Here is a 12,273-nt window from a genome sequence, read left to right as displayed (position 1 = left end):
ATTGCATTACAGAAAATAAAGAACTTTATCACAATATTCTAATTTTCTAAGACAGTCCTGTATATATATCAATTTATAAATACAATTCAAAGTCAAAATGTATGCATTCGTCCAAATGAGTCAATTTTGAATGATTCATTTGATTGTAATTTATAATGCAATCAACACATGCACATCGTACAACGAATAGAAATCCTACATTTCAACTTTAAACAATATATTGGCCTCCGGAAAAGTCCAAAATGACCCAAGACAGGGAAACAGTAGCTATAAAGTAGGGGATATATATACACAGTACATATGGATATTTATATAAACACAGTGGCCCCTTAAGATATGAATTGAATTTGTTTCAGAAGTGGGTTGGTACGTTGATTTTTTTCATGTTTTAAATTTATCTTACCCCTTTTAAAATCCCAATTGGTCACAGGTACACCACATTTATGCTTCGCTATTATTTCGTGCTTAATTTCCATAGAAGGCATCTTCTTTCTTGCCGTACCGATTTCTTTTTTTTCTTATTTCAAGGATAAAATTTGCTGGAGTCGCGCTTCATAGCTTAAAAAACTCATATGACGGCGCCGCTACACACATATATATATATATATATATATATATACAGCTCAAAAAATAAAGTGAACACTTAAACACAATGTAACTCCAAGTCAATCACACTTGTGTGAAATCAAATTAATTTTGACTTGTTTTAATGACATTAAATCAACGTTGGATCAGCCTGTCGTGTGTTTTTCCACTTTCATTTTGAGTCTGATACATATGATTTCCATTGATCATTTTTGTGTATTTTTTTGGTGGCAGCACATTCAACTATGTAAAGAACAAAGTATTTAATAAGAATATGCCATTCATTCAGATCTAGGATGTGTTATTTTAGTGTTATTTTTTTCAGCAATGTATATATATTTAACATATAAAATTCTCACATATAAATAATAGGTTTCATCATAGTAGTTGTAGTATGACTTACAAAGATATGTGCCTTTTTAAAGAAATAATAAAAACCAGGTGAGGTTGAATACATCCACATAAATGGAACAAACCCAAGATTATTTGACCTGACTTTTGTTGAGCTGTCATGACATTCATTTTCATCTTCATGAGACTTACAGACAAGTGCACACAAACAGCACCCTAAATCCCATATGGTATAAACAGATGTCTCCAGCTGTCTGCAAAGCACTCGGGACCACAAACATTTTAATTAGCCATCATTGTTTTCGAGTTTAAGCTAAGCTCAGCCCATTTTTTTTTTTTTCTTGGCTGCCGTTCTCACTGTCGGCTTTATTTCAAATTAAAGTCCCCAAGCCGAAATGATTAAAGCGGTCAATTTTTGTCTCTCAGATCCAACGAAAACAAAATTGACGACTGGCGTTCAAAGGAATTTCGGTACATTTACAGTCGTAATGCGGTCGTTCGCAGTAACGGCTGCTCATGTCAGTACTGTGTCACCGTGGCGGTAACAAGATGATGTGCCGGGTAAAGTACAGTGCGCTACAGTGCACGTGTTATTTATGTATATACTGTATATAGTGGTATACAGTGGTTAGCAAATCCTCCTGGAAGGTCTCTGCTTCAGTTCCGACGGTGGGTCTTTCTGCGTGGAGTGTCCATGTTCTTCTTTTTCCGCTTGAATTTCCTGTGGGTTTTCTGGTTTCCGTCCAGAAACATGCAGTCGGTTTTATTGTAGAGCCAAAACGGCCCAGACTTGCGAATGTTGCTTGTCTGCGACCAACCGGCGATCTGTCCAACGGACGAATGTGTAGCGTTGTGTCGAATAAAAGGACGCGTGGTATTATTGCCATTTAAAAAATGTCACTTGCGTGAATTGCTTTCAGTTCCATTATAAAACAGAAAAAGAAAAGCCAATTATTTATCTTAACCCTCATATTATGTTAAGGGTCAATTTGACCCATTTCACCCATTGACCCAATGGGTCAAATTGACCCTTAACATAATATGAGGGTTAATGTCATAATGAATCATGAATCAACTTGGTCTTCAGCGAGTTGACTCGTTAATTCCGCTTGCAGGTTTCTAGTCCGCATTGATGTGTCTTGTCTAAAAAAAAAAAAAAAAAATCTCATCAATGCAACATTTGAATATCGGTTTACCACAGATCTGAGAGGTCGTCTTGTTGGATGGCGGGAAGAAACAACCCAAGACGATTCGGCTCCTCGCAGAATTTCTCAATGAGCGGACAAATTACTATCGGATGTGCTTGACATTTAAACCTCCTGTCTTCCTCCTCTCGCAGAGGGCAGATGTGGGACTGTCGGCCTTGACCATCACGCCTGACCGAGAGAGCGTTGTGGACTTCACCACGCGCTACATGGATTATTCTGTGGGTGTTCTCCTGCGCAAGGCTGAGCGCACCGTGGACATGTTCGCCTGCCTGGCACCCTTTGACCTATCGCTGTGGGCTTGCATCGCGGGCACTGTGCTCCTAGTTGGCATCCTGGTGTACTTGCTCAACTGGCTTAACCCGCCCCGACTACCCATGGGATCCGTCTCCTCGACAACACTGTATAATTCCATGTGGTTCGTGTACGGCTCCTTCGTGCAGCAAGGTAAGTTGTACATAAATTCATTGCGTTACAGCTGTACATCACCAAATTTGTTTTTATTGTTCATACCAATGGGGTTGTATTATTCTTAATTCCCCCATCGGGGTGTTCTGGTTTCAATAGATTTTAAACCTTTAAATGCAAACATTACCCAATGATATCCATGTAAATCTGGCCTTGAGACCCTGTTTTTTTTAGCATTGCGAATTATATTCTAATTACACATCTGTTTGGCTCCGACCTAGACTGTCGCCGAATAGAAATGCGTTAAATCGTGTTCGGCAGTAGACCTTGTCGTCGCTCCATCAGGCTGCGTTGCAGACACCAAACAAAAACAATGTGTTTAAGAAGCTTAAACTCCCTATGCAATTATGACATGTTCGACATCGGTCCCATACCGATGAGGCTATGAGCAGTTCGGGAAATCTTCACCGGCATTTTAAATAGATGCGGGCAACTCTATTTCACCGAGATTCCTGAATCACGGCTGAATCGCTGCATGAACAGCGGACGGGACACGCATATGAAAGTGCTAAATATTCCCCCCCGTAGGAATTTTGTATTTTTACAACACCCCGCTGTATTTCCGGAGTCCGTGATGAAGGAAAAAAGATGGAAGTAATTGCTCAGGAAGGAGGCATCGGAGAACAAAACGCGATCACTGAAACGATATAAAGTCAACAAGTGAGCCTTCGCCGTCTTCTGGGTGACATCGGCGAAGATTGTCCATCGCGTCGACGGAGAAGAATGCGTTTGGTTCCACCCGGATCGAGAGATTTTTTTTATCCCGGTTTATCTATCCCTGAGATTTTCCGGAATCCAGCAGTCATCGCTCAGGTGTGAATATCAGACAATTGACACCGTGGGAAAGATTTATCATAATTGCCTTCAATGCAGGAATAGAACCTTGTCATTGAGAGGGAGGTTCAGTGGAAAAGAGATCTAATGAGTGTGTAATAATGTTGGCTGAGTGAGATTTTGATGTTATGGCCTTAATCACCTTTTTTTTTTTTCCGTTCCTTCCCCCCACGTGGATATAATGAAGCCGGAGTATGCGCACATGTTTCACAGCTTTTGCACTTTAGGTGTGAGGGTGTGACAACACAAATCCTTTGACTTTGCATGTGAAATGATGCCCTAAAACGGGTGGAACATCTGCCCCCGTAGCTGAAAATGCGTCTCACTTCAGATGTCTTAAGAGCTGGCAGCGTTTCCATGGGCATCCGTGCATCCGCTGAGTAGGCACCGTAAGCATATATTCACTGGGTTGCGATGGAATAACAATGTTTCCAGTGAGCACAGCGTGTGCTCTCCGTCACAGTATGAAACTCACAACAGTATTTTACTCTTTTTACTCTACTTGAGAAATATACAAGACCCTGAATAAGTAACTGATGAGCATTCCACTGTTTGGTAAATAATCCTCCATCTTGTGCTTCAGCCAGTGGTGGTAATGATGATGATGATGATACATGCTAATTGCTGTTTGATTTTTGCAATCATTTCCCTTTTTAGCTGTAATTAACATTTTAGTCATGGTATCATTAGAGGGGGGAAAAAAAAAAAAAAGCAACCGATGAAGACAGGATCTCATTTTAGTGCAGTTCCTCGCCTGAATGGTTTGTTTTGGGTGTTTACAGCATTATCAGATGAGTCTTCTTTTTTTTTTTTTTTTTTTTCTCGGAATCGTGAGATGGAGCACGTGAACCCCGGGCGTTTTTTTTCTTTTTTTTATTTCTGATTTCAAATGATCTTGACTGGTTTCATCTGTCAACTCAAGTGTGCAAAACTTCACAACGTCAATGCTCAGTTGCCAGTTATCATTTTGTAAATTGGAGATCATCTCTTCCGAACTTCAATTGTAAATCCCTCATATAGCTTTTGACGTACATGTGCATTCAGTTCGGATAAGCTAAGGGCCCTTTTTCATGTTATTGCATCAGGATTTCTTAAAGATCAATTTATTTTATCCATCTATGGTGTGTATGATTACAGGTTGAAAAAAAGGGTTGAGAAAAAAATGCTCCCAAAATGATTTATACCAGTACAAAACAGCCTCCCTCAGATGTTCACTAGAGATATGTGTTAACAAACATGTTATTGTGGCGCCATTTTTTTCAAACCTCTATTCAGTCGACTTTTTGGATCCAGCACCCTTCCCCAACAGGGCGGCGGGTGTGCGTGGTTTTTTTTTTTTTCCCTTTTTCTGCTTACTCAGTCATTCTCATTCAAGACGGGTCAACTGCTCAACCGTGTTTCGGCGTGTCGGCAGCAGTTAGCGGGTTACCAGTCAGCCCTGTACGCTGCAATCCTTCCCGGCACGGTTTTTAATACTCGGGCGTTTAGTTCAACATTCGATGATTCGTGTAATGAAAAGACTTACTCAATCTTTGATCTCCGAAACTGAGACATCAACATCTCCAGCGTAGCGTGTGAAAATCAAATAAAAGGTTAGTCCCGGACCCAAGCGGTCTGCAACCGCTTAACACCTCTGCAACCCCGACGAACACGTGTAATTCAGTTTACATGTGAAAATACGCTTCTCTGTACAGATCAACCGCTGATATCGTGTTACTCTTTTAACCTTTTAACATAAATCCTTTATACTGTTCAATGCTGAAACTCCCAAGGTAACGCCGAGTACCCAAGGGAACCAATCACGAGTTCGACGAACAGTTAGCCTTAATCAAATAAGTTGTTTATATAATAGTTAAACAAAAACAGTCCATGGACATTCATAGCACATCCATTTAACTTTAATCAATATTTCTTCGAAATCACACAAAATAACTTATTTTGATATATGCTTATCCGGAACTCTTTCACCAGATTTTAAAATAGTCGAGACAAGGGCAACACAAGAATGGGAGCTTTACCACATTTTGCAAATTTGTCGATGGAAATGGTCCAACGGTTAAGGAATAGTGTTTGCATAATTTGCTATTAGGGAGAATTTAGATAATTCTCCATCTTGAGTCCATAATATAGAATAGAAAAGATAATTCCTTTTATCGTCCCACGGTGGGGAAATTTCAATCACTCCCAGCAGAAAGTGGAAAGTGCAAGAAAACGTTATCGTCGTGTTAAAAATAGATTTAAACGGGTAGGACTTGTTTAACAAGTTGCAACTAAACAATATGCTAACAAGATATAAACAGTATAAACATGTGCGAGAGTGGCGACGAGCAACAGCAATTCTTGCCGTTGTATCATGAGAGAACAACTTTATTATCCCGAAGGAAATTGTTGTGCCAGAGTTTCAAGTAAAAACATAACAGTAATAGATAATGGTAGAAAGGAGGAAGAATAAGAAATACAATGAAATATAAATTGTCTTAACTGTTAACTGTTAACTACATCATCCAAAGGCTCTGAAAATCTTGACAAATATGTGTGTGTGTGTGTGTGTGTGTGTGTGTGTGTGTGTATGAGTGTGTGTGTGTGTGTGTGTGTGTGTGAGTGTTCTAAAACAAGATATAAACGGTATAAACATGTGCAAGAGTGGCGACGAGCAACAGCAATTCTTGCCGTTGTATCATCCAAAAGCTCTGAGAATCTTGACAAATATGTGTGTGTGTGTGTGTGTGTGTGTGTGTGTGTGTGTGTGCGTGTGTGTGTGTGTGTGTGTCTTCTAGCCGAGGATGAAAGCCCAAACTGTAAATGCCCATGACCTTCCCTCCAGCAACACTGCTTTAAAAAGCCATTGTGGAACTCCACTGGAGTAAAGAGATATTACTGCGTGGACTCAATAGTACTCTGGGGTTTCACCCACCTCACTCTGTCCAGGCAATCCAAAGCCGACCGTCATGAGACCTCCTACTTCCAACTTTTGGGCACTAGACTTCCCTGTGTTTCATCTGCACCGATCCGAAGATCGGTGTGCGTTATAGAGGAAAAAATATCATCCAGCAGGACTGAGAATGAGTTTCCAACTCTTCCCTAGTCAGGATCACGCAAATTTGCAAGGGATGGATGTTTATGGACAACACGAATTTTTCAGTTTTGACAAAAAAGATATCTTTGTTCATTGCATCATCCATTTATCCATCAATTCTAGGCTTGGGTTGTGGAGACTTCAATCTTTGTCCAGCTCTTTCCGGGGGAAATCCCAAGGCGTTCCCAGATTGGCTCGGAGACTCAGTCCCTCCAGCATGTCCCGGGTCTTCCCCGAGGCCTCCTTAACGCCTCAGCAGAGAGGCGTCCAGCAGGCGTCCCGACCAGATGCCCGAGCTTCTTCATCTGGCTCCTCTGGACGCAGAGAAGCAGCGGCTCTGTGCTAAATTCCTACCAGATGGCTGAGGTTCTCATACTATCTCTAAAGGGGAGCCAGGGGAAAGTCATGTGTCCACGATCCGGTCCTTTCGATCGCCACCCGAAGCTCGTGAGCGGAGGCGACGGCGGGAACGTAGACTGACCGATAAATCCGGAGCGTCGCCTTTTAGCTCAGCTCCTTTTTCACCATGAGAGGCCGATGCAGATTCTGCATTCCTGCCCCACGACTCCATTCGAACAAGAACCCGAGATACTCGTACCCTCTTCCACCCAGGGTAGGATCTCATCTCCCACCTGAAGAGGGAACGCCATTCTTTCGCATTATGTTTGGGGGACAGAGGAGGAAAAAGGGAAAAAGGGTGATACCTTTATTTCAGCAGTCAGTCGACCGTGAAACTGGCGTTTAAAGTGTTAAAAAGCTTTAAAATGTCATTGGAGTCCAGCCCAAATACTCCGATGGGTACTTCACCCCAAATTATCCATGCAGCAATTTTCTCCCTGCAACAGCATATTTAAATTGACCCGCATCTGTGTACTTTACCCTGAAAGATTAGCCTTCGGAAATAGTTTTTCAACAGAAAAGCAACGACGGAAGGAACCGGGGAAGCTAAGGGAGGCGGGTCATCGCACCCTCATCACGTTCTTTGACATCTTCACTCTTACAGCTTGAGCAAACAAGTGAAGAGAAGGGGAGGTGCGGTGTAGTCATGCCAATTTCCCACCATCTATTTTCAATCCCTCTATCCTACACTATTTTTTTTTTTTTTTGTGTTCGTTCCCATTGGGTTACTCTTTTCCGTTCGCTCCTTTCATTTTCCATTTTCTTTTTTCTTTTATCTCTTGTCTGACTCATCCTTTCCGCCTCCTTTTTTACTCTTGTTTTCCTGACGTGCCCCGCTTCCATCGCACGAACTGTGAACAAAGACGGCGACTCAAATGCAGGCATGAGAGTTGGACGGTAAAAATAGAGGGTCTGTAATGGTAACAAGAGATCACTCGGTCAGTCAGAGGTAGACGGAGGTAAAAAAATCAAAATCCTTAAAAGAGGTGAGCGCAGTCGAGGAAACGACTTATGAAATCACACAAAAAAGAACAAAATCATTATTTGCACAGGTTATGTAAAAGTTTCTGAGGACAAATAAAGGTTTAGTTACAGGTTGACCAACCACAAGTTGACATAAAGTTCAGGTGATGACACCGTTGACAAAGGTGCGGTCCCGACCAATCCAATGCTGTAAAGTCTTTTTTGCAGATAAATAATCTCCATAATTTATCGATTAAACCACAAGCATTTCAATTTCCATTGTCCCTCCACCAGTTGGCTAAATAAACTGACAACAAGCAAACCCGGAGATGTCTGCAGAGTCCGACAGCAGACCTAAGGGAATGTATTTGCCTACTGCACCCACCATTTTTGGTTTTAAACTAGAATCGAGGCTCTAATTGAAGCTTCCCCTTTCGTCTGTGGCATCTTCTGCGATTTGTAAATTCACATCTTTTTCATAGGTCTATATCTTCTGTGACATAACAACAACAACAACAATAATAATAATAATAAAATCCTTAGTAACAATAATGATAACATATATTGGTATATTTTCTATTAATTATGGTTACATTTGTTATAACAACATGTTACATGCATTACAAATTCAATATAATATATAATGAATGATAATTATTTATACTAACAGCAACAATAATGATGATGACAATAAAATTATTATTAATAGTATTATTTGTATTTTATATTATTATTGTTGTTGTTGTTATTGTTATTATTATCATAAGTAGATAAAAATATATAAATAAAATGGTCACGTTTTCATGAATTGTAATATCAGAAATTAATATGTAAAGTTCATCCTTTTTCTTATGAATTCTTTTTTAGAGGACAGAGGGGGGCAAAGAACAAGAACATGATCAGAATATGAAGTGAAGTAGCTGAGCAACCGTAAATTAACCAAATAATTGAAACAATGTGAGCTATCAAGTCTGATCAAAGAAAACACGTCCTCGGTTTGAACCCGCGTCTCCCGCTGTGAGCTGATGAAGATAGCTCCTCACCTCGGATGACTTTTTCAGCTGCTTTCATCGGAAGCTACTAGAAGCTGTCAGTCTACGGGACATTTCGCACAATAAGGGACCCTAGTTCTCGAAAAAAGATACTCGTCAACGCTCCTAGTCGTTTGATTTCTTGGCTATTTTCCATATAATTTCATTCTTGGTCGCACATCGTCGCACTGTGACCTCCTACAAAAGACTGATAAATAATAGATGATGAATAAACACATTCATCAATGGTAATCTGTGTTCTGATGTTCTGCGGCAGTTTTTTGTCTACGGTAATTTAGCCGCTCAGTGAAGGTTGGCTGCTGGAGGCAGCTCAAGTTTCTGACGAACGATTTAAATATGTCCCGAACCGGTTTCAACCTCGGATACGACAGATGTAATGTGACCAGCCTCCGTCCTGTTGTGTCCTATGTGGACGTTCTGACCTTTCAAAAATAACATCCATTGTCACATGTCACTGCCCGTCTCCATGTCCTCCCCTGGCATGTTTATTCATCGCACAACGATATAGATCAGCTGGATTACAGGGAGCTCAAGGGAACCGGGGAGGGAAAAGACGTCCGCGGTGTAACACAAGGGGTCGGGGTTCTCTTGGATCGTCATGCATAAAATAGGTCGAACGTGAAAGGCGTCGCAAAGATTTTCTTCTGTAGGAAGTTAGAAGATGCTTGGTGATGAGCACGTGCATTGGGAAGCGGCGAGTTTACATTACATTACATTTGGCAGACGCTTTTATCCAAAGCAACTTACAATAGAGGACATAGGGACTGCAAATACACTTGCAAATACATGATGCACAGGAAATATACAGAACAGTAAGCTTGGGTTAGTGAGGGTTTTTTTTTTTTTTTTTTTTTTTTTTTTTTTTGGACAGAGACACACAAACATACACTAGCATAGCCTAACTTGCTGGGGCATCAGCACAGTAAAAAGTCCTGAAGGAGAAACGTTTTTACCTGTTTCTTGAAGGTTGAGAGAGATGATGCTAGAGTTTAAACACACCGGTTGTTGAGCGATATGTCCAGGTGCAGCGCTCACTTGCGTAAACCCGGGCGAGAGGGTAACCAGGCCAGGAGCTCGCCAGCCACGGCGGCGCCACGCTTCCTTTTCAGCTAATAACTTCTAACTGTCAACATCAATCCCGGTGTCTTGCTCATCACCCGACGTAGCGTCTGTCTCTCGTCTCGCTGTCTTTCATCCGCGTCCTGGTCTTTCCGCTCTCGCTGCGTTTCCTTATTTTTTGCTTCATTTTGTTCAATCTGATCACTTTGTCTGATCTCCTTCCTCCGGTGCGCTCGCCGTGTCCCGCGTGTCTCTTCCTGTCACCCTCCATGATGATGATCCACCGTCAGCCCCTTCAAGCGGCGGCTGCAAAACTCTCTCCGGACGTAAACGGGGCGAATCCTCCCCCCCCCGAGACACCTCGCCGTTTTCTGGAGTAACATGAAAACCGTAATAAATATCGTGGCTTTCAACCCGAGTGCCAGGTCTGGCGCTTCATCTGTGCGAACCTTTCTTCGAATGAGAAGGATTTCAGCCAGGGGAGATCCTTTCTGATCAGTGACGCCATCCATCTTTCTCGTTCTTTACCCCACATTGGGAAAATTTGAGGTGGGACTTTCAGCATCGGTCTTTGACTCTGACTAGAACATGACGGGATTTGTTTGGACGTTGTTTTTCTGGATGGCAGTTCGTAATTCCTGATCTGACGCCTCTACTTATACGCAAAATTAACTCATGTAATCATATACACGTACTTGTAAATACACACGTTACATACAGTATATTTTTATATATTTTTCCATACCTTTAACTTTATTTTTATTTATCTTTTTTGTCCTTTACTGTTCCTTTACTTCATCTTTATCACTATTCTTTATTTTTATATAGAGTTTTATTTTGATTCTTCCCCAATTGACTCGGTAGCAGGAGTTGCTTTCGACAAAAAGCAATTTCCCCCTGACGGATCAATTCGATATTGACGATTCTGATCTTCTACATGTGGAGAAGGGCGTGGTCTGCAGTGCTCAGCGATCCACCTCGCCAGTGGACATTTTGTTTTTTTAGTTTGAATACGAACATGTGGCCGTGCGTTGACTGGCCATGCTGCAGCAAAGTTAGCATTACCGACCTGAAAGCTAGCTCCGTGTTTAGCATCGATAGCGTCGAGGTGGCAATGCTACGCATGTTAATGCTATTCATCAACTATGCTCATCCCGTATTATTTCCTGTATATTTGTAGAGTTTTGTTATATTCGTTTTTGTCTACTGTGTAAATCTCATACGCAACTTATCCCATTAAGTTGTACATGGGCCTCAGGAAACAAATTTTGCTCCGATAAAATCCTTGAATCCTTAATGGATGTTGGAGGTACGAATGTGAAATGCAAAGAAAAGAGAAGAAAAGGAAAAATATTTTAGTTTTTTCTTCCATCTGGAAGTTTCTTATCTTAAAATTTCCCTCCAACCGGTGTCAGAATGCTAACACTGCGGATGGATCCATCCGCAGTGCAAATAACGGGTTATGTTTTGGGTAGTTTATTTATCAAAATTAACACGTCTATTTCAACCTGGATTGTATCAGTTCCCTATAATATTGCAGAGAACGAAAAAAGAAAACATGCACATCCGCTACCCAGTCAGAGATGGAGTTTGAAAAGATCCGCACACCAAAAATGCTTGAAAAAGAAAGACTGCACGCGTGATTTATTTCATGCATGACATTTTGAGCAAAAACAAACGCTCATCCTAAGATGCTTATCGGAGATGTGTGTTTTTTTTTTTTTTTTTTTTTTTTTTTGCACACTTTTTGCATGCTATATTGGCAAACTATAATATTACAGAGCCCAACATCCATGCATGGATCCCCCATAAGCAACCAGTCAAAAATCAAATGATACATTTTGTGCATATGAATGAGCACACCAAATATTATTACTAATATGCACGCTGCGGTGACACTGGGCTGACATATACATAACACCAGCGGACTGCAGCGGAGTATTGCGTGGCTGCTTTGCAGAAGCTGGACAAATCATGGCCTTGAGGCAAAGAGATTTGCACTCGTTGCAGACTTGTGCACCAGGCTTCGGATTTGGAATGAGCCACCAGGGGCGGCGGAGAGATGGTGACATGCTGGAATTCAGAAATGTAGAAAAAAAAAAAAAACAACAAAAAAAAAAAAAAAGAAAGCCTGGAGCAGCTTTGTACTGAGGAATGCTGTTAGAAGGAAGTTGTAACTCAAAGAGATGTTTCTGGACACCATATATATATTATATGTGTGTGTGTGTGTATGTGTGTGTGTGTGTGTGTGTGTGTGTGTGTATTTATATATATATATACG

At 41.1% G+C, this 12,273-nt stretch overlaps 1 protein-coding gene across 1 annotated transcript in view; it reads left to right on the top strand.

The window, feature by feature from the left end:
• Positions 1-12,273, top strand: part of grid2 (glutamate receptor, ionotropic, delta 2) — a 498,322-nt gene that overhangs the window by 378,037 nt on the left and 108,012 nt on the right. Inside the window, exon 11 of the mRNA XM_086174064.1 lies at positions 2,276-2,588. Within this exon, the coding sequence (XP_086030190.1) occupies positions 2,276-2,588 (313 nt within the window). The remainder of the gene's footprint in view (positions 1-2,275; positions 2,589-12,273) is intronic.

Source organism: Fistularia commersonii, chromosome 26, assembly GCF_037954325.1.
Source record: "Fistularia commersonii isolate RoL2024-O1a breed Wild chromosome 26, RoL_Fcom_v1.0, whole genome shotgun sequence".
NCBI classification, from domain to species: domain Eukaryota; kingdom Metazoa; phylum Chordata; class Actinopteri; order Syngnathiformes; family Fistulariidae; genus Fistularia; species Fistularia commersonii.
Note: the sequence above shows the minus strand (reverse complement) of the source record. Positions and strands in the feature narration are given on the sequence as shown.